This window comes from Amia ocellicauda, chromosome 23, assembly GCF_036373705.1.
Source record: "Amia ocellicauda isolate fAmiCal2 chromosome 23, fAmiCal2.hap1, whole genome shotgun sequence".
NCBI classification, from domain to species: Eukaryota; Metazoa; Chordata; class Actinopteri; order Amiiformes; family Amiidae; genus Amia; species Amia ocellicauda.
Genome location: NC_089872.1, coordinates 8070602 through 8093798, shown reverse-complemented (window position 1 = coordinate 8093798; position 23197 = coordinate 8070602). Strand labels below are relative to the sequence as shown.

The 23197-nt window shown below is 41.3% G+C and overlaps 1 protein-coding gene across 2 annotated transcripts; it reads left to right on the top strand.

The window, feature by feature from the left end:
* Positions 1–991: 991 nt before the first annotated feature.
* map3k21 (mitogen-activated protein kinase kinase kinase 21) lies at positions 992–22961 on the top strand. 2 transcript variants are annotated; one of them, XM_066697283.1, is made up of 11 exons: positions 992–2553; positions 10961–11141; positions 14259–14407; positions 14528–14703; positions 16710–16950; positions 17795–17917; positions 18180–18284; positions 18897–19047; positions 19995–20089; positions 20463–21209; positions 21593–22961. In XM_066697283.1, exons 1-11 carry the CDS (start codon positions 1755–1757, stop codon positions 21997–21999), a joined length of 3174 nt encoding a protein of 1057 aa, XP_066553380.1. In that variant the 5' UTR covers positions 992–1754; the 3' UTR covers positions 22000–22961. The 2 variants fall into 2 exon arrangements, with proteins under 2 accessions (XP_066553380.1, XP_066553381.1); XM_066697284.1 differs by lacking the exon at positions 18180–18284 and having other exon boundaries at positions 993–2553.
* The last annotated feature ends 236 nt before the right edge of the window (positions 22962–23197 follow it).

Here is a 23197-nt window from a genome sequence, read left to right as displayed (position 1 = left end):
GTTGTATAGTGTGTATTTGTTGCATCTGTCTTTCTTAACAACTATACACTGGTAGGGGTTGTGTCTCAATTAAGCATAATGGTGTCATTATTCCAGGACAGCTTTACACTTGAGAAGTGTGTATGTTTCCCTAGAAGTCCCCTCGATAGGGACTTTGTAAATTTAAAGTTTGTTTCTTTGGCATATATTATTCTGAGCTTAAAATGGCCTAGTGACAGCACCAGACAAGTCACATGTAGAACAACTATAGCAAATCTATAATGAGTTTCTCAAGTTAAACAATGTAACATTTAATAACTTATAATAATAATAATAACTTTTATTTAATAAAGCACTCTTTCACACCAAGGCAAGTTAAAAGCAAGACACAAATGGAAAGGATACAAGAAAGGAACAATAAATCCAATAGATAAAATACATACATACATGAGTAAAATATCATTAGGACAAGAATAAAATAAAATATTCTATGAAGCAAAAAAAATATACATTACAGAGTACCAAATGCTGTAGAAAATACAAATGTTTTCAGGACAATTTTAAAATTAACAGCTGAGTTTTTTGTGAATACCAAATCCGAAAACAGGCATAAATGCAATGATATAGGGTGGTTGTGGGGGCTTTTTCCACTTTTTCTAGGGGTTTATTTCGACTATAGGATTCACTTCATGAATTCACATGCACTCACCATGTAAACGTCACTATACATAAAATACACAATATATTCAATTGCAGAATACGAAAGAGGGCATTTAGCACTACTGTAATGGTATGATTTGCGTTCAGAACAGGTGTTTATATACCAGCTGATGTCAAGAAAGGGATGCATGTATCATTATAATGTTTAAGTATTTGTTACCAGTAATCTAAGCTCCTATATTGTATTGCAGACGGTGTAAAACTATCACAGCCCACACTTGTGCTCCTTTCAAAAGGTAGCTCCTCCCGTTGTTTTCTTCCAGAGACACAACCGATCACGTGTGCTCCAGCGGCCAATCAGCGGCGGAGGATTCCCAGTCCCCCCGGGGTCAGACGGGTCGGAGTCCAGGAGCGATGGCGGCGCCGTGCGGGTTGTTTTGAGCCGACGTGCGCTGTTCCTGCCGGGGTGCCTGCGATCCGGACGACGCATGGAGTGGACGGACTGACTCGGACGGGAAGAGCTGCAGTGTAGACGGAAAAACGGGTTTGGGCAGAGAGGTCTGTTCAGGTCCGGGCTGTGGAAGCGCCGAAGGGCTGGGGACACGGAGGGGCGAGGGATCGGGGAGTGTGGCAAGTTTTGCGGTTGATCGAAAGTGCCGATTGCTGATTTTATAAGTGCGGGAGTTCGGGACTCGTGTGACGGGTGAGGATTTGGGTCTGATCCGAGTCACAGTATGGCTCATCAGCCTCTTTAATCCGAGTGCGATCGGAGTCTGAAGAACACCTGGAAGTCCAAAGGCGATCGGAACGGGGGGTCGGTACTAATAGACACTTTCTGCTTACTTTATATACACAAATGCAGTTTTGTTAGATGTTTTATTAGACGCATGAATATATAGACACGATCGTGGATACAGTCACAGTAGCTGGGGCTGATTCATTGAGAGACGTGTAACTTTAACCGGTAGCCTCTGCGTAAAGCCGGCTGGTCTGTGTACACTTCACTGGGGGATCCACTCTTGCTTTACTGGATTGTTCCCCCCCCGTAGTCGTTTTTATTTTGCCGTCTGCTTCCACAACCGAGCCCCTTATGGTGAGGCTGCGGCTCCCGAGTCATGGATCTTCCCCGGGCCGGTTTCCCAAACGGTGAAGAGCGGCCGGACAGCGGCGGCGATGGTGCCCGGGCTGAGTCCTCCTCCCCCGGTAGCAGCCCGTGGAGTCTCTCCGCTCCGGGCTGCGGCGGCGCTGCTCTGTGGACGGCGGTGTTTGACTACGAGGCGAGTGGGGAGGACGAGCTGAGTCTGCGGCGGGGGGAGGTGGTGGAGGTGCTTTCTAAGGATGCCGCCATCTCGGGGGACGAGGGCTGGTGGACGGGCAAGATCAACCACCGCGTCGGGATCTTCCCTGCTAATTACGTGACCTATCACTGCCAGCCAGCTATTTATCGGCGGATACCCAGCGGCGGGGCGGCCGGGGCGCAGGAGAGTGTCCCCAGCTTGCCGGTGAAGATCGACTTCGGGGAACTCGTCCTGGAGGAGATTATTGGAGTCGGGGGCTTCGGTAAAGTGTACCGGGGGACATGGAGGCATCAGGAGGTGGCGGTCAAGGCTGCCAGGCAGGACCCGGACGAGGACATCACTGCCACGGCGGAAAGCGTCAAGCAAGAGGCCAAGCTGTTTTCAATGCTGCAGCACCCCAATATCATCAAACTGGAAGGGGTTTGTCTGGAGGAGCCCAATCTGTGCTTGGTTATGGAATATGCCCGTGGAGGGACCTTGAACCGGGCACTGACTGGGCGAAGGATACCTCCACACATCCTGGTGAACTGGGCCGTGCAGATAGCCATGGGCATGCAATACCTACACGAAGAAGCCGTGGTCCCCATCATCCACCGAGACCTCAAATCCAGCAACAGTAAGCACAGTTATCCTTCTGTTTCGATATCTAATAGTTTTCTAAGCACTGCTAGATGTGTGCCTTGAATTATCTGGGATGTGTTGAAGTTTAAGTTGACAATTGTTGCATGTTTGTCTACATAACTCTTCTCTTTCCAGATTTGTGGCTTTCCAGTTACACCTCCATGGGTTTTTCTGTAGCTGATGTCCAATTCATTGGTCACATCTATCTCTCCTTCAGTCTACACATGGACACATGGGTGCGCTTGTTGAGACGTGACTCATGAAACAAACCCTCAGTTGGCCATGTTCTCCACCATACAGTAAATAGGGCTCGGCTTTGTTAGCACAGTAGCTAATGGAGGTGTAGAGCATTTTATCATTGCTCTACATCTTGGTTTGTATTTACATAATGAGCTGTAGCTCCAGGGCTTGTTTCACATTACTGTAGTTGACCAAACTCTGAGCAATTTGAGGAGTAACAAAAAATCTTGTTAGCCGCTGGTGGAGAAGAGCTATGTTATGTTGACACCAGTGGTTTCAGTCCTAAAACACCTCTTTTTAACATATCCACTTTTGCGTTGCTGTTTGCAGTTGTTGCTCCTTCGTTTAAGTCAGTGTCCTCAACTCTTGTCCTCGAGGGTCCCTCAAAGCCTTTTGGTTTTCATTTCCCCAAACTCTTTCATTGTAAAGACAGCTCACAGTGTTGTTTTGGGACTCCTTCAGTAAAGTCTTTCAATCAAAATCATCATTCATATTAATTTTTTTGTTTTATTTTATTATTGAAGCGCTCTGAGTTGAGTATCAGATGACAACTTAAGCTACATTTTTGACACCTTCAAACTCTTCAGCTGATAGTTTATGAATTACTGGAGATTTTAGTGAGTGGAAATGGTTTTATTTACTTTTAATAAAACTCTTGTCAGATTTTGAGGCAGGCAGTAATTGGCAAGCGTCACAGCACGCTTTTAAGTGAGTCAGGTATGTGTCAGTTGTAACATTAAGGCCAACACAGTTGAAATGTAAGCCCGTATTATACAACATCTGCTTAGGTTTTCAAGTCTTCCACAAAACAGAAAATGCCACTAAAGGTGCCCAAGGCTTATAGGTTTAATTTTCCACATTGATCTGCATTTTTTTTTTGTTTTTTTTTGCGTGCCACAAATTGTACAGCACATTGCTCTCTTCGATGAGACTCAAAACACTTCAGGCATAAAACTATTTGCATTTTCTTAACCAAAAACAGTCTGAAGCAGAACAGGTATTAGAATATGCTCCAGTTTGGTTATTTGATGGTAATTCCCAAATTCGGACCTAAATGGTAGTTTCTTTTTTGAAACTTTGAAAGGTTTATTACCTGGGAGTGTATGACTAAATAGCATTTGAGTTTAGTTGCAGAATGTGACAACAAACCTATAGAAATGTCAGAGTTATGGCAGGTCCTTTGCCTTTCACTTTTGATCTAGTAGGTCAGCATGTAGAGATTCTTTTTAAATATTCGATTTTTATGTATGCATTTTTTTTTTTTGTCAATGTTGAAACAAAAGACCACGGTAACATTTGATCTATTATCGGTGATGCTTAAAAGAGAAAAATGACCTTTATGGAAAGCTGTAAAGCTGGTGACTGTGTGAAACATGAAAGGGTCTTTGTAGTTGATGTATTCTGCTTTTGAGAAAGGTACCTGGCTGCCACTATACTGGGACTAGTCCCCTCTGGCAAAGATTCAGGTGTTTCTTCCCCCCCTTCACAGAGCAGTTTCAGTAACCTAGCCTAATCCTATTTTTTGGTACACTTTCTTTTTACCTTGATGCGTGCATTCATCCGGTTAAACTGAGTTAATGCTTCACTTTATATTTTTGGATCTTGCTTAAAGGTTTTCAAGGAAATTCTACAATATTGAAGTCACTGGTATAACTGAAATACACTTAAACTTTTAGCTTAACACATTTCAAAAGCAAAGCTTGGGTTAAACCATAATGGGTGTCAGATTCATATTTTGTAAATCTATTATAATTCCAATATTCATACTAGGGAAGAAGCAAATCCTAGGTTTGTTAGGATGAATGAAGTCCCTACTACATATTTTTAGGGATTTGTTTGAGACTTTATTTCAAGGAAGACAAATATAATGTAAATATTACATTTATGATATGAATAATTCATTTTGAGGATGGAAAGAGTTGCTTTCATTGTCAAACAACAGCAACATAAGTTTTGAGTGGTTAGGTTTATTTTGCAGTGTAGCAAAAGTGCATTATTGATTGTTGCTTACCCAAACGTATTCCTTTTACTGCCAACAAGCACCAATAAAAAGTGCTTGGGTCCGCATTATTTGCTTAGAAACTCATAAATTGGTGTAGCTACCTGTTTCAGACTCAAAGAGCTTGTATACCAAGTGATTTCAGAGGTATCAGTCATTAATAAACCATTTTTGTCTTGAGAAATCTATCTTACAGAGAATAAATAAAAATTAGTTTCATACTAAAAAGCAACCAATGTATTTTAAATACTTACCAAGACCGATGAGGATTTTAATGCTTCATCATTAACTTGATACCAACTTGATAAATCTTGATAAAACTTTTCCAGTGTCTTATATCAAAGTCCCCCCAAAGTATGTTGTGCAGCAGAGTTTTCCAGCTCTCCTTAAAGTACTGACATTATCAGAACTGGACAGAGAAGTCAAATCTGTTCTATTAAACCAAATAGTTGAATTAGTGCTGAAACAAAAAGTCACTGTAGCTTTGGATTGTTCCCCTTGTCTTATATACTTTTTTAATACATGGTCTTTCTCTACCTCTGCTCACTTACTTGTATAATATTAATACCTTAATAGTAAGCTAGGCAGTATTCTTGTATAAATGAGTGCAAACAACTACTTTTCCAAACTTTCTAATAGTCTGCTAGGGTGGCAATACAAGCACATGCTAGCATTGCAAAGGACAAGCTATACTATGTGTTTAGTAAATAATGGAGTTTGTTTTAAGGGTTAGCCTAATTGAAAAAAAGTCTCTCTCCCCCCACACACACAGGATGCTGTCTATATCTGCCTGTTTTTAAATGATTATTTTTTTGTATAAGTGTTTTCTTTTCAGGGTTTTTCTTTTGTATTTCACTGATTTGCTGTTTAATGTAATGGCTCTTGCATTAAAAAAAAATTAAAAAAAATTGGAATCTCATTAAAGACTGAGTTTTGATCTCCAAATGTTTTCCATTTCCCCCAGTAGCTTGTCACACATCAAACGCCATCCATTCTTCTGCTGCGAGGGATTAATGAAAAAGAAAAGCCGAGCATAGTTAATGTTACTCTTTAAAATTAAATGCAGCCCTGCAGGAGCTTGTTTACTCCAAATCAAGCTAAATTTGACACCTAATTATACATAATTTGCAACGCAGTACAGCCAAGAGCAGTATAAAATTGCAGTGCAGTCCGGTTCTTAAATTGATGTTGTGGAATTGTACTAAATAGGCCTAGACTAGCTTCTGGAGATCAACTTACAGTGAAAACTAGTCCCGTTCCCTTCCTGTTTTGTCTATTATTGAAGGAGAAACCTGCTATTATCTTGTAGGTGGTAAATACAGGTTATTTTGGCACAGATTTTAGGATTACAAATGGCTCTTTGTAGGCTACATTGCCTTTTACTGCAATAACGTAAAATTAATGTCTCAGCTGAACAGTATGTCCTTGTAAGTATGCATTTCAGATTTGCCTCCGTTTCTATTGAATGTCTTTAAAATAAAATAAAATCTTTCACTGTGCCAAGTGTATCATTTTAATGCTTCCAGGGGCCCTGTAATGTGTTTCAGACATGTTATAACACACACAGTTGCAGCTGAAGTTAATGTTCATATATTTAGGGATAATGTTGGTAAGATTACTGTGGTATAATGGAAATAACTCATAGGCCTAAAGTGTTCCCACTCCTACATGTTATGACTCTTCTGTCTATATTAAACAAGGATCCTTTACCCCATCGCTTGAGACTTTTATTTTTGCATTTTAACATGTTTTTGTTCTTTAGAGACTTATTCCAATATGATTTGTCAGAAATCAAATGCTAACAAAATTGTAGGTCATGCTGTAAAGACAACTGCAGCAATAGATTAGTCATTTACAAGCACATGCAAACGTCTTTTCCGAGCCATCAAATTCAGCAGATTCATGGGAGAAGTTTGGATTTTATGCATGTAAGATAATTATTTAACCAATCACCCACTTAGTGAATTTAATATCAGAAAATACAGTTGGCGTCATCACATGCGTTTTAGAGAGAGGATTATGAGATGGAATTAGCTCCACTATGATTATGCATTTTTATTTACTTTTTTTTTTTTTAATCAACCACCAGAATTTATCATGCAACCCAGCTTTCGTAGCATTATTTATAGTGCGTGGCCTTGCAACTCCTTCCATGTTTTTGACCTTAAAAATCAGAAAGTATTTCTATACATCATTGTCAGTATTGTAGTGAAATTTTAAGATGCCGACTGAAGCAGTTACGTCTCCAATCTACTTGAAAAACAAAGAATAGTAAAGTGTTATGACAGCCATACTAGGGATTCATAAGTCTGCAGACATCAAGGGACTTTCCTTGTATATGACATTTAAGAGGTTTTCAAAGAGTCATTCAGATACAAAAATGATCCTTTGACAAGCAGGCTGATAAAACTGATGGCAAAAACTCTGTTGTTATCCAACTTTTCTTTTTCTTCTTCTTGACTTAACAGTCTTGACAGAATTATGGCTTTCATTTATAGAAACCAAAACAAGGTGAAGACTGATCTTGTGTCTTGACCATTCCTCCATTATACATTTAATGTGTGAAGGCCCTGCTCTCAGCAGACTAGGCAGGTTAGTTCCAGAAGTTTCTATTGTCTTATGCTCGGAGGGCTTTTTAAAGTTTTTTTTTTGGTGTGTGAGAACTCCACCATTACTGCGTTCAGCTTTGTGTGTGACACTCAAGGGGATGTAAATTGGGGTCAAAGTTGATTCAGCTGGTGCTCCTCTCACGATGCCAATCCGTCCCCTGTGTCAGAAGAGCCTCTAAATGTAACCATGCTGTAAATACGTCCGTCGTGTCATCGTCTATGGGGAAGTGGGTATCAGGATCCGCATACCCTGTTTGTCTGTGTAATCTTTTCAGCATCCTGAAATAAAATAATAATTAAAAAAAAACCAGAAGTGCATGTAAATTCTGCAGTTGTTAAATTATATGCATGGATCTGTGTAGCCTATTCGATCAGGCCTTGGGCATCAGTTGCCCTGTCAGGATCACTTGAGTGCCAAACCCAGCTCTGCCAGCAACTACCCAACCTGTTGGACATGACGGCTGGCTGCTTGATTTGATCAGCACACCCTTGCTAACCCGGGGGAGGTGGGTCAGTGCAACCAGATCATTTTACGAGATTAACCCCATTGCTTATCAAACAAGAAAGCAATAATCCTTCAGTTTAAATTGGTTTATTTCAGCCAAGTCTGTTCAAATATTAGTTATTTTGCAGCATTATATGCCTAGTGCTTTTGGCAAGTGAGGAGATTAAATGGTTGTTTAAGATAGTGGTTCTTGGCCAACTGTTCCAGTGGGTAATCCTCTCAGAGTCTGTCATAAATCCTGCCTGTATTGTATAAACCTGTAACACCTCAAAAGCCAGAGATGCATAGATCTTAATCGGAGTGAAAGAAAAGAGAGAACGATAGCAAAGGAGCACCATTTGAAGATTCCAGGGGGGTTAAGAGAAGTTGGGAAAAATATAAATTTGGACAATAATTCAAATGAAATCAGTGATGAAAAGGTAATCATTGAGGTGCCGAATGTCTGAATATCTACAGAAATTATACAAGAGTTGGGGGACAACAGAAACCTATATTTTTTAACAGTACACTAAAAAAGATTGGAATCCGCTTGATCCAAGAATGTGCATAATCCACACACCCCATATATGTGAGTTGCTTTTTTTTTTTTAGATGAAGCAAATATTAAATAGAGAACTAACTCCAGTAATTTTTTTTTAGTTTGTTTATCACACACAGTTCTCCCTTCCTTACCGATGATGCAACACATTCCAGAGTACAGTGCTTTCGTGAGGGACTTAGAAGGAAAGTCCCACTACATTTACTCTGGTTCTAGGAAGCTGTTTGTTTGGATATGCAAAATACATTCTGGTTCATTTTAAGTTCACCAAGTCGATGTAACTCCATTTTCTTTTCATCCATTTATAATTTAACCTGGGTACCTTTTACAATGAAGTCCCAATGGCATCCTCCCCCCACTTTAAATAGAGGCACTTCACTCTTACTCAGCAGTCAGCCAATTTGTTTGCAGTCCCACACATTTGTGATAAATAACAAAAGCAGCTTGTGGAGGTTAATTGAAATACTGGGCTTTGTTTGACTAAGAGTATCATGCAGGTTTAGTGTGACTGTTTTTTATGTATAAATCAGTTTAAATCCTAGTTCACTATAATTACTCTTAAGATATAGTGTAGTGCTTATAAAGCGACCATGTTTTTATTATTATTCTGTATTATTATTCGGTATTATTTTAAGAACCCAATGCAATAGTTAAGGTCCTGGCTTTGCTTAATCTTCATGGCTGTTAGGTGTTGGGTTTTAAACATCTCCTTAGACTTCACTTTTAATTTTTCCTGTTATCCCTCGCACTCTCTCAAGAAAAACCTCTCTTAAAGAAATATCAACAAGTCACTAAGTTTGGCAAAGTCTTTGTTGCGCCCTAATCTTTTAATACCTAACCTAAAGGAATGCAACTAATGAGGGGGCAGAAGCTTAACAGCAGTTCGCACAAAAGAGTGGTCAAGCGCCAGTTGCTAGGTGACTCCAGCCGCAAGAATGCCACGACTCTTCGCTGTCAGAGCCTTTATTATCATCATCTTTAATCTCACTGAGGCTTGCTCGTAAACCTGGACAGCTGGCTTCCTGGTCCGAGACAGGAAGTGGAGAGATTGTGTGGACAGAAGCTTCTTCGCTCCTAGGCTCACAGAAACTCGGAGTGACGCCAGTCCTTGTAAAACATTTAGGTTTGGTTTCGAGCACATCGATGAAAATGGTCCGAGGAATTCCAGGTATGCGGTCGCAGTGAATGTGAGGAACAATGCTTCCCTGTTCGAATGCAAACTTGTATGTCCTAAAAGTTCACTAGGTGCTTCCTCTTCTTGCAAAAGATGTGGCGAGAAAGTCAAGCTGGTTCCTAGGCTACTGCACCGTTTTCATCTCGAGAGCTTTTCACGGTGCATGGGGGGATTACATTTTTTGGCTCAGGATTAGTTATACATCGCACCACACTGCTTCAGTAGCATACAAACAGCTGTGGGCAGAGGAGGAAACCTGCCAAGGAGATGTTTATGACAGTGTTGTTTTTTGATGGATGTTTTGACTGGGATAGGGTTGCTTAGGTATGCTTAGGCATATCAGTAGTTGCAGAATATTTGAACTAAGAGTGTCAAAGAGTTCATTATTTGCAGAATGAACTGAGCTAGCATGCTTTCTATGCAAGCATACCATCCTTAATCAAGAAATGTCCCAGTTAGTGTCAGGATTCATCTAGGTGAGAAAAATATGGCACACTTTGTGGCATAAGTCAGTGCTTGCTTACTTACAGTATTTGCTTAGAGAAGGATGTAGGATGGGTCCCATTTCATAACTTACATGAGTGCAAGACCAAATTATAGTCACCCAAATGTCAAGGTCCCTACAAATAACTCCTTTTTGTATTCTTTACAAATAATTTGCCACCTCTACTACCATTACACTACTCTACAACTGATACATGTTTTCAGACTTATCTCCTTGTGGTCACTAAACGTCGTTTGGCAATAACATTTTTGCTACTTGCAGCTGCCAGTCATGTCAAGGTCTCGAGTGGGTTATCTACTGTACATTCTGTAGTAGATTAATTATTGCTACAACTGTGGACCTCCAGGGCATGGGAAAATCAAATTACTTTTTGTACTGTACAAACTTGTCGTCTCTAGACAATGAGTCACTGTGATCTGAAGGGCTGTAGTAAGACATTCAAGGACAGATAGAATCCCAAATAACTGAAGCATTTTTAACCCTTTTGCTACCTTAATTTGGGTAATAACAACACTATATATGGTAAGATAATTGGCTGGTTTCACAGACACAGATTTACAATGTTCTTGAACTACCAAATGTTATTTTAGATCTAGAGCTAATCTAGGTTTTGTGCATATATTAAATATATGGATTTTGTGTAGAGGACGCAACAATGTTTTGTTCACTAAATGTTTCTATCATTGTTTTATTATTTTTTGTGGTCAAATAAATCAAATTCCCAAACCAAAGGTGGGTGGGGGGAAGTCCCTTTTCTCACTCTCTCTTGGATTACCATCCTTGATCTTTCAAACTAACATGGAACCTTTGTTGTACTTTTGGTGCTTTGCAGTATTACTACTTGAAAAAATAGAAAATGGAGACATCGTCAAAAAGACCCTGAAGATCACCGACTTCGGTTTGGCCAGAGAGTGGCACAAGACCACGAAGATGAGTGCAGCGGGAACATACTCCTGGATGGCCCCCGAAGTCATCAAGTCCTCGCTGTTCTCCAAGGGCAGTGACGTTTGGAGGTAAGAGCCAAGATGGTTCTACTGGTTGTGTGAATTATTTTAATCCGGTTTGACTTTCTTGGTCATCCTGAATGTTTACAGCTGGTTTCACACCTTGACCTTGATTGTCTGGACCTGTGCACATCACAATTGGTTTCTAAAGTGTTTTAGTGACATAGTTATTATACTCCTATTTTCAGAGTAGCTATCTCAGTGTTTGAGCCACCTGGTCCCATTACCTGATAATGCTTTTATACTCTTTCTAAAGTGCTTATAGGTATACCTCTTGTACCTATTAAGTAAGCTTAATTCCTGGAAAAGGTCCAAGATCAGATTTTTATGACCCATTAAATCATAAGTAGCAACAGGAAAAAACAAACATTAAAAGGCTTTCACACCAAGCACGTAGGGATTGTCCCGATAACCTTCAGTACAAAATGTGTGATGTTTGGAAAGCTGAAGGGTACAAATGTAAAACATACTCTTTCAGACCTGTAAGTGTAATATCCTGTAAAGTACTGCTGTCCTCTTTGAATAAAAAAACAAAACAAAAACCTAAATACTATCTTCTTTTCTTCACTGCAATTCCTATCTGAATTTTCCCAGCCCATGTGCAGAAAGACTGTGTTAGTCAGACATGGCACGTGGATGATCTCTCGGCCTAATTATTCTAACCCATGCAGGCCGAGATTGTCTAGTTTTATTTTACCACTTGGGGCTCACTCTCGGATGCTGAATGATACAGTATAGCTTTGAACCTGTGAGCTGCTTTCTCTTCAATAAAACCTGACACTGAGCCCCTCGGAAGAACACCTGGCCCCTTTACAATCCAGGAGGATAGATTTTCCTTGGGTAAACTATTAGTACTCCTTAACATGCATTACAGTTTAATTTGTTGGCTACTATAAAGTCTCTGCGGTAATTTAAAGTAATGGGTGTTGCAAGAATAAAACCATTTACTGTATATTTAAAGAGTTATATGGAAATAAGTGATCTGATTAGGGTAGATTACCATTTTAATTGAATAAGCTCCACTGAATATTTGCTTTCAGTGTAGTAAATTAAATGACCTTCCTAGTTTTAATTTCATTGGGAAGCTTGAAATGCTACCATCTTTAAAGGAAGGAAGCTGTTGCCTTGCAGTGTTAAGAAGAAATATTGACCTAAATTGTATATTCTGGATAATGTATTGTGCAGATTCTAGCATGGAAAACTTTTGTTTTTGTTTACATGCCCATTGTAATGAAATGCTGTACTACCAAATTTAGTGATTGATGGGCTGACTGTTTAAAATGTGAAACACCGGACTTGTGTTGTGCTGGACGATTTTTTAAATTCAAATTATACAGTAATATTATCTTTACAATATTAATTTGATTGTCTTACTCTGTTCATGTTCTCTATCCAAATAGCAAATATTTTAATCAAAAAACATGACATTCATTTACATTTAAATGATTTATATTAATCAGAACATGATTTTGCATTACTCTTATTCTTTCAAGAATGAAATAATACTCCCAGTTCAGAGCTTGCAGTTTGATGCATTTCTTGTATTTCAAGATGCCGGTTCTAACTCATGCATCTGCAATAAGGTAACCAACAAAATATTAAAACCTTAAAAACTGTAAACCTGACAAAAAACAAGGTAAAATAATTAAACAAATCTTGTTGCACACCTTCTATAGAAATGTATGTCTAAAATAGCACACTTTTGAATAAATACATATTTTATATACACAAACACTAAAATTTTCCGGAAGGGAACAAATCAAGTATTGTTGTCAAAATTGTTTATTGAAAACTGCTTATTTCAGCAAACTGTGACGCAGACATGTTATAAAACAACAGACAATGAAGGTGGTAAAACAGACAAATACCTGAATTTTAGAAATTGATCCGGTGCCTGAGAAACCTTTAGTATGTATCTTTCACTATAATGATACAAACTAAAAAATGTCAAAAATCATCACCAACTTTATGACCCACATGTTGAGGATGCAAGAAGCAGGCATAGCTTCAGTTTTTCTTTATTTTTTTCTTAAATACATTAAATCAGAAGAAGCAAACCAACAACCAACAGCATTTCACTGCACGTGTCCTCTGTGTGACCTCGAACCTGCCTCCGGGTAAAAGCAGGATCCCAGGAATATTGCGGAGAGAAGCATGTATTTCCCTCCCTAGGTGGCAGCACTACTTACTGAGCTCTATGAATACGTGCAAAGTTGATTGTTCCATCCTGCACTGTTGACTTTTTTGGAGTGTCTGTTTCCCGAAAACAGTCCCCAAGCTTGTGAATAATTGATGTTTGTTTTATCTCCGTTCTTTGAGAGAAACTCTAAATTCATCGACTTGTTTTTGTTTTCAATGGCTGGCTTGTTTTGTATCTCCTGTTCAAACAGTTCAGGAGAATTTTAGCAGTGGATAGGCGCTATGGCAACGGGTTTTTATCAGCGGGTCTCGTGATGCACGTCCTCGGCTCAACTACGCCTGTGGGGCCGACCTCTGAGGTGCCAAATCTTTCACAACTTCGTTATGTTCTCCAACACCCAAGTGATAGATCACTGCCTGATAAAAGTGAAAAACACTTCAGGGAGCAAAGTGCATTGATGAGATTTTATATTGAAAGTTTGCTGTTCTTTTCACTTGTTTTCATAAAGTTTACAAATGAGAGGAGCCCATTCACCCCATCGAGCTCGTTTGGTGTCCATTAATAACTAAGTGATCCAAGGATCCTATCCAGTCTGTTTTTGAATATTCTCAAATTGTTGGCTTCAACCACATCGCTGGGGAGTTGTCTCCTGTTTTCTGTCTTAAAGCTTCATCTGGCTCTTCGAACAGGATATTTGTAGTCGGGCTCTAAAGAAGCCTAAAGAGAAGGGAATTATCTCTATTCCTGTAAACGTGAAGGTAGCAATTTGGTGAGGAAATTTGATTAATCCTCTATAATTATCCTCTATAATTATTTTAAAAGGACTAGTTTTGACACGCACTGTAGTGTATATCCTCTACCAGTCTAGGAGTAGAAAGTGTCTCCCAATTTTCCCCCTTGAATTTGAGAATCAAGAATAAAAAGCTTTCTCACCCATCCTTGGCTTCAGCTCAGTGAATGCTGTCCTCTTTGTCCGCCCTGTCCAGTTACGGTGTCCTGCTGTGGGAGCTGCTGACCGGAGAGGTCCCTTACCGTGGGATCGACGGTCTTGCTGTCGCCTACGGGGTGGCGGTCAACAAACTCACTCTTCCCATCCCATCCACCTGCCCCGAACCCTTTGCCAAGCTGATGGAAGGTACATCTCGTCTCGTCATTTATTCTACTTAGAATGGAGTCTTCCCAAATAATGATCTGCTTATCCTATAAGGGTGGTGATGTTTCTCCTCTTGAAGCTCATCCTGCCTTGCTTTCTCAGAGTGCTGGGAGCAGGACCCCCACATCCGGCCCTCCTTCGCCGCCATCCTGGAGCAGCTGACTGCCATCGAGGAGGCTGTCATGGCCACGATGCCCCAGGAATCCTTCCACTCCATGCAGGATGACTGGAAGGTGGAGATCCAGGAGATGTTTGACGAGCTGAGGACAAAGGAGAAGGTCAGTGGAGGACTGATTTATCCTTAGCGTTTCATTTCTGTTCAATGCTATACTGCCATTATGGTGCGTTTAACCCTTAAGAACCCAGTGATATGTCACAAGCATAAAAATATGATCCCAATATTTTATCCCAGACCTTTCTCTGAATGTGACATACATCTCATCCTAAGGGATAAGTAACCATGCTGAAGCAGTTTTTCTATTACATTAAATTAATTAATCCCTCAGACATAGATTCCATGGTATAAATTGGACCATTTATATTTAATTTTAATCTCTGATCCAGCCTTTTTGTTAAGCTTTTCTCTGTAATAATTGTCTCGACTCTCTGGCTGGAGGTGTGCGATACCTCGATGCTTAATCCGTCGGTTGGTACGAACACACGTCTCTTTGTGCCGTCTAAGATTTCTTTTCTTTGGATTTAATTGGTTGCTTCTTAAGGCCGGCTAATCGTCCACCAAACAAAGCAGACTGTTATTTGTGCAGAAGGCTTTAAATGTTTTTTCCACTTAATGCGATAATCTGATTCTTCTCCCAGTGCTGCCTTATTATCCTGAGTTGGATTTGAACTTGCCAGATCAGGAATGTGCTTTCCTGCAAATTCATTCCTGCGACATTCATAATAAGATCACTAGACGTTTGTTTGGTGGATCTGCCTGCCGTGTGATTCTCCTCTATTCCGGGTTTAATTTAATTTGCAAGACTCCTCAAGGCGTCTCTTGATGAGTTTGGATGGGAAAGAAAACAAGTCGCACAGAGCAGTTGCAATGTGCTTCGGCAAAGCAATTTAAGTTTAAGGAATGCGTCCTGTAGTTTTCACGCTGATCTGCTTTTTAAAGGCAATGATTGCAGCTGGATTAGTTTGCTGATATTTCTGCTTAAAGGGGAGCTTGGTTGTCTGTTTACCAAACAAAAAATATTTATTGATTGATTGATTAGCACACATTCTTACCCAGGGCAACGTACAGTTTCACAAGAAACAGTTTCAAAACATTACAAAGTGCAGTGAATGCATTATCAGTACACAAACAATAAGCATACGTCCTAGCACAAATGAGCTGGACTGGAGAGAAAATAAAACCACAATCACAAACCACATTGTGACTTTTTTTCGCCACACTCCAAAATAACTACTTCTGCTACTATTTTGCTTACTCCTCTAGTAAAATACTCACACTCACATGTCCGCTACTTCTTTCGCAATGTGCATAATTTAAAATATTGAATGTCCATAGAGTGGTTGACCTGAGGAATTGTATTATAATGCAATAGAATTTAAAGCCAGGGGAAATGCAGCACAAGTTACAGCAAATAAAGTGAAGTGATACAAAAAGCTTACGCACATAGTGGTAAATAACAGTAATACGATAGGACCATCTAGTGGAAGTTAACTAAATGTCTTTAGGTTGTATTTATGCATTCTCATTGTTAAGGCTGTTCACATGAAGTCCAGACTGGGTCCTGTGAAACATATAAAACAATGTGTGTGTTTTCTACTTCTCTAAAAGAAAAATGATCAACCCGCTGCTCTGAACCAATCAGATTGCGAGTTCTGAGTACTCCCTGTCCGCTGATGGAAGCTGCCCTTTTCTGCATTTCTCTGCCACCTGCAAGATTTCGTATAGCAGCTCGCCGATGTTGACACAGACAGTGCCGACTTGACAGATTGGCGCTGATGTTGTCTCGCAGGCGGCGCTGCTTTCATTCAGCACAATAGATGCTAATCCTTTTGTTCCTCCACCGAATTACGGGTGTGCCCGTAATGACCCGCTGGCACTATACCCAGAACTGAGCCCATGTGTAACTGGTTAAATTAAGTGCCTAATTGGTTCCATTAACTAACAGAAGGCCCAGGTGGATTGAAAACCAGAATTGCTTCCCTCACGGAGGACACAAGTCTAGACCGTTGCATTAGAGGGCCCCAGACTAGAAGCGGGGGCCACTTTGTGACAGGAAGGCAGGGCCGCTGGGGAAAGTGCTCAGTTGTGGTGTGCCGCTGTGTGCAGGAGCTGCGTTCGCGGGAGGAGGAGCTGACCCGGGCGGCGCTGCAGCAGAAGTCGCAGGAGGAGCTGCTGAAGCGCCGGGAGCAGCAGCTGGCGGAGCGTGAGATCAACGTGCTGGAGCGCGAGCTCAACATCCTCATCTTCCAGCTCAACAAGGACAAGCCCAACGTCAAGAAGAGGAAGGGCAAATTCAAGCGTAGCCGCTTAAAGCTCAAGGACGGCAACCGCATCAGCCTCCCATCAGGTGAGAGGGGTCCCATGTGCGGCTCCGGATGGGCCACGTATCAGACATGTTAGTGAATCTGAACGGGGCACGTGTCAGGTGTTGCTCGTCATGCTATGACTTGAGGCTCTAAAATACAGTAGAACTATTCCACACAATTTTAGTCGAGCATATCTTTTATTGTTTTTAAATATTTCGATTTTTGTGTTTGTCATAATGTGTGAAGTGCTCTTTGGTGCTAAACTTGTATGTATATAAAACCCTGTATGGAGACCGAATCTAAAATCTGGACCTAAAGGAGACGTGTGTGTGTATGCCATCCATCCATCCATCCATACATACATACATACATTTTTGAAACTGCTTATCCTGGTGACGGTCGCGGGGAAGCCAGAGACGATCCCGGCAGGCATTGGGCGCAAGTCAGGAATACACCCAGGACGGGACGCCAGGCCATCGCTGGGCAGTGTATATGCCACAATTGTTTAATTATATTATTATTAACAGTTTATGCTTTGATAAAAGGCCTGTTCTTAATTTTTGCAACTACTCATGATTTAGATGGTTAAATATTCAAACTATCACTACAGATTGGAGGGGCTATTTGTTTTAAATATATGCTTTGAAGCAAATAATATAGACATGGATCTTCAACTTAAAACCTTATTTCAAGCATTTAATAGTATTATATATTGGCAAAAGCTACTTGAATTATTGGGTTGACACAGTTTTGTCTCCCCAAGTCAAATGTCTAATTTTTTGTTATCACTTGGCTCCTTAAAATAGGTTACATTATATATAATATATAAAAGTGATTGTTTACCAATCATGATATGAATCTCCCATTTCCCCTTTTACAAAACAGATTTCCAGCACAAAATAACAGTTCAGGCCTCCCCTACAATGGACAAGAGGAGAAGTTTGAACAGCAACAGCTCCAGTCCTCCCAGCAGCCCCACACTCATCCCGCGCCTCAGAGCGATTCAGTGTAAGTGCCCAGTCCTGTGTCCCACGCTTCTGTTTCTTAGATTTAAGACCGGGGAGATTGTGTAGTTGCCTGTTGGCCGATTCTGTCATGCTTATTTCCATAAAATTGCAGATTCACCGTACTCTAAAGATTCTGTATATCTAATGTTCATGGTCATTCCAAGGTACTGAGGTCCAGTTGGTTTCTTCGTAAAAATTGCCTTTCTTTGTCCAACCTGCATGGTCCACCCCCACCCCCCTCAGCATTCTCTGATTTCCTTCAGTGAGCTCAAACAGTGATGCAGCCAGGAGGAACAGATTGTATGTGTATCATCAGGAGGTGGATATCACGAGCGAGTGTGAGCCAACCAGTGGGGTTAGGAAGAAAGGCAAGAGACTCGGAAACTGTGGCTGGGGTTCTGTCTTCTCTGTCATTTTAAAGTCAATCAAATGAAAGCTGTTCTCTCGAATCGGCCCTCTCCTGGTGTTTGGCACATTCTTTGGTGATCATTCCATTAAATGACTTCCTATCAGGTCACTCACCCCTATGTGGTGCCATGTATTGTCTTGTATTTTATTATTATCTGAAATAATACATACCTTGAGCTAGAGTAAAGGAAACGACAGGTGTTTGACACTTTTTGTTTATGTGCTTAAATTAATCTACATTTTTTGTATTTTTTGCTCTTTATTTCTGCATGCATTTGTTGGGGCTGTCTGTTCAGGATGTTGTCTGGGAAGCTGGGAATTTTCGGGCCCTCCAGAATATTGCAGTAGTAAAATTATAAATTATAAATGGTTTAGAAGATTTATAAACACACACGGAGAATAAAGTATTCACCACAAACAAATTGGAAACCTTCATACAATTCAATCTTTTAAATTCTGAAAATGCAGAATTCTGGAGGGATTCGTGGATTTTAGTCTAAATTTGTTTTATCAGGCGTTCTTACTGTACCGGTGTTGACTTCACATGTTTTTGATAAATCTATTTGACATAGTGACTCTGGACGAAAGCAACAGAACCTGGGGGAGAAGCACAATTTACAAGCAGGAGGAGTTTGAAGACGTCAAGAAGGGCTTTAAAAAGAAAGGCCGCACGTGGGGACCCAGCTCCCTCCAGACGAAGGAGCAGGTGAATGGTGCAGAAAGGTATCGCTTTTTCACTCTGTCATCTCCCCTCGTCATGGGATTGTGGGCGTGACTGACTAGTGCCTGTTTGTGTTTTTCCTTTGAAGAGATATTTGTTTTTGGTTATAAACTATTATTTATCTTGCTTTTATCTGAGGCAATGTGTAGGTTTCGAGGAGTGCCATCTACAGTGAGGGAAAAAAGTATTTGATCCCCTGCTGATTTTGTATGTTTGCCCACTGACAAAGAAATGATCAGTCTATAATTTTAATGGTAGGTGTATTTTAACAGTGAGAGAGAGAATAACAATTTTTTTTTCAGAAAAACGCATTTCAAAAAAGTTATACATTGATTTGCATGTTAATGAGGGAAATAAGTATTTGATCCCCTATCAATCAGCAAGATTTCTGGCTACCAGGTGTCTTTTATACAGGTAACGAGCAGAGATTAGGAGCACTCTCTGCAAAGAGGAGCGGGACAAAATCCCTCCTGAGATGTGTGCAAACCTGGTGGCCAACTCCAAGAAACGTCTGACCTCTGTGATTGCCAACAAGGGTCAAAGTCGAAGGGGTCAAATACTTATTTCCCTCATTAACATGCAAATCAATTCATAACTTTTTTGAAATGCGTTTTTCTGGATTTTTTTGTTGATATTCTGTCTCTCACTGTTAAAATACACCTACCATTAAAATTATAGACTGATCATTTTTTGTCACTGGGCAAATGTACAAAATCAGCAGGGGATCAAATACTTTTTTCCCTCACTGTACATCTAGTGTCATGCAGTGCAAAACCACGACTTGTGTAAGGTTAGTCAGGGTAAAACTGGAATATAGTTAAGAAAAGTGCAAAGCAATGGAATGAACAATGAATAATAGTTTCCATTATTTGTTTAACTCCCTTGAAAGTTGTGTATTCTGTTTCCTGCCTCTGAATTGCTGATAAGTCCTGGATGTCTCTCTATGCAGGATAAGACCCCTCTCTGATGGGAGCAACCCCTGGTCCACCAGTCTGCTGAAGACCCAGAAGTCCGTTCCTTTAGCCGCACTGTTTGCAGAGCAGGGTGAGTGGCGCCTAAATGGCATGCGGTGAAATACTGAATTAAGGGGGGAATTTATAGAGGGGAACAAAACAGACAAAACAAACGCATATCTGCATGACCTTTACACAAACCAGTTTATTCCTACTAGAGAATGTATACAAGGTTCTATCATGATTTGAACAGGGCCAATTGACAGATAACAGGCAAGGCAGAAAATGTCCAATTTAATATTTAATGGTGCAGCTGCTCATTAGCATCAAGTTGTGTTGATTCCAGGTGTACAAACATTTGGGAAACTTGCGTATTTGTTCTGATTTAATATTTGGATGCCATAAAAGAGGCTGTTTTGTTTGTGGGTGGATGTCCGTGACTCTGAACCTATTCCCGGCTCCAGGCATGTTTCCGGATGAGTCCGGGTCAGCTGAAGGCCCTGACAGCAATAAACCAAAGCAACTGAAGTTCCCTAATCAGGTGTACATCGATCTACCTCTGTGGAAGGACGAGCAGGGCGAAGGGGGGTGTGCAGCCGAGAGTCTGGAGGACAGCACCCCCGCCAGCTCCGCCAGCACCACCCCTCAGGTCACTCCCACCAACAGCCTGAAGAGGGTAGCGCAGCGCCGGCGGACGGACGCGGTGCTGTACGGCTGCGCTTCGCTGCTGGCCTCCGTGGCCCTGGGCTTCGACATCAGGGACGCCCTCAAGGCCCAGCCGGTGGAGGAGCCCGAGCTGCGGGAGGAGAAGAAGAAGCGGGAGGGCATCTTTCAGCGAGCCACACGCTTCCGCCGCAGCACCAGCCCGCCCAACCGCATGAAGAAGGACGAGGGCAGCGTCCTGCCCCAGGGCTCCTCCTCCTCCTCTAACCCGGTCAACCTGCTCTCCATGTCGGCCATCTCCGAATGCAACTCCACCAAGTGCTTGCTGCAGCCCGACTCGGACGGCCTGTCCCGCTCCTCCTCCAGGGGGGACTCTCTGACTGAAGACGCCGCTCACAGGCTGCACAATGTCTCCAGTGCCCCGGCTGACATGAACTGTGGGGCCCCTGGAGGCCCCAAGAAAGACAACCTCGACTCTGTGAACCCCCATCCCCCCAGTGCAGCTTCTCACAAGAGGACCAAGTCTGCCAGCAGCGCCATGCCAACCTGTAAGTAAACTGTCAACCTCTTTCCCTTCTGAGAGTCGACCACAAGATCTGACCATATTGTTTTCCCTTATTGTGCACCCGTTTCCTTTTTGTTTCTAAAACCAGCTTTCCATTCTTATTAAATGTTCTTCAGCAATGTGACCCTTGCAGGCCAGTACAGCGATGTCTGACTGCTGCCCACCAGACAAAAGAGGATATTGGAGTTTTTGTTAGTGATGAAACAAACCATATGTGTCTTCAAAGAATCCGACATCACAATTAAACAAATTTACGTGAAATCTGTAGAATTTTTTTTTCACTCCTTACCTTTGATTATGAACAGTTGCATTACATGGCGAACACAGTGTCTCAGTGCTGTTTCTTGTTTCTCATTTTTACCCCAGCTAACGGCAGCTCCAGCCCCCACTTAGACCCATCAGTATTCCCCCAGAAGGCGCTCAGAAGCACAGCTGCCCGAGACCCCACCCCGGACCGGTCGTGCCCAGGAGACGGCGCGTCACGGCCTCGGCCCCTGTCACTTAAAAGCAAAGCCCACTCCTGGGCCCTCCTGAGAGGCCGCAACAAGAGCTACTCCCTGGGACCCTATTCGGGCGATAAAAGCGCACAAAACTTAAACATTTTACTCGGTGCCGAGACCAAGGCCGGCTGCCACGTGGTACCCGGGGGCTGTTCCTTGCTGGACATGGACACAGAGGGGCAGAAACGGGACTGCACTGTTCCCCTCTGTCGAATTCAGAGCAAGCCTGGGAGACTGCCACTCTACGAACTGGAAAAAGAGTTCCTGTCTTAGAGAACACTGCATTGTGAAGCCCCGTGGTCGTGTGTCTGTTTGTTGACATGTAATCAGAAAGCCTGTCTACAGCTGTATTCTGTCTAGGGATAGGACTGCTCGCTTGAAGAGTGTTTCTTTATTTAGATCTGTGTAGACTTCAAAAGTTAATTTAAGCTGCTGAAAAGCTCAAGGCTTTTTCCTTCCAGAAACAGATGAAGAGATGAGTTTAATTTAAACACACATTCCATTCCCACACAACGTTGTGGTTCGTACTACTGTAACGGAAAATCCACAGTGACACATTTAGACACACCATTTTCGAGTGACTTTAGTTTTTATGTAAAGTAATCACACGTGATTTGTTTCTGTTTAAGAGGTGTGGAACTAAGAATGTTGTGTAATTTCTTGGTTTTATGATGCTAAAATTATTTTTTCATCCACTGTATATGTTTGTACCCGATCTAGCTATGACAGTGTTCAGCAGTTCCAGGGCAAGCTACTGCCAAGATAGTATCGAATGCGTCTCTGCGTTTGATTTTCTAATTATTGTCAGGGGACAGTAGTGGACTAGTGACCAGAATATAGGTTTTAGCATCTCCAGAAGGTATTCTCAATACATGAGACTATAATTGTCCTACCAGCTGCTATAAACAGACTAGTTGTGTTGAATGTATAAATTATACTTAAAAAAAAAAAAAAAATGTAATTGACCTGTTTTTGGTGATCTTAAGCAAGTAATATTTGAAGTGAAAAACTGGAAAGAATTGGTGTGCAATGTTTGCCCAATTTATCCATTGAATACTAGTTTTCTTGTATATTTTTTACGATGTGCACATTTTATAAGATAGAATTTACTTTTGTATAAGAGAAATGGAACATATTAGCAGGTAAATGACCAATGGTCGCGTGTTTAATAGGTATCGAGTTCTACAAATCGTGTTTATGAATTTTGTTCACAGTGGTATTTTTGGATTAGGAGTGCAATCACATTTGAAATTCTTTAAAATGCATTTGCAGGTATCCCTCAAATTCCAGGCATCTGCCCATTTCCCCGTCTTCTCCCTGACTACCCTGTCAGATGTTGATCCAGTGACAACCTTCCCAAAAAATAAGCGCTGAAGATAATACTCGAGTCTTGGTTAGGCTGTACTGATATAACCAGTTTGATCAGATTTGACTATTCAACTGGGCCGCCCTTTATTCAAAATCAATTGAA

Bases quoted from the DNA above. Each gene is read 5' to 3' on its own strand.
- map3k21 (XM_066697283.1), top strand. From the start codon at position 1,755: ATGGATCTTCCCCGGGCCGGTTTCCCAAACGGTGAAGAGCGGCCGGAC. The intron at 19,048-19,994 runs GTATCGCTTTTT...CTCTCTATGCAG, and splicing joins CAGGTGAATGGTGCAGAAAG to GATAAGACCCCTCTCTGATG. The intron at 21,210-21,592 runs GTAAGTAAACTG...TTTTTACCCCAG, and splicing joins CAGCAGCGCCATGCCAACCT to CTAACGGCAGCTCCAGCCCC.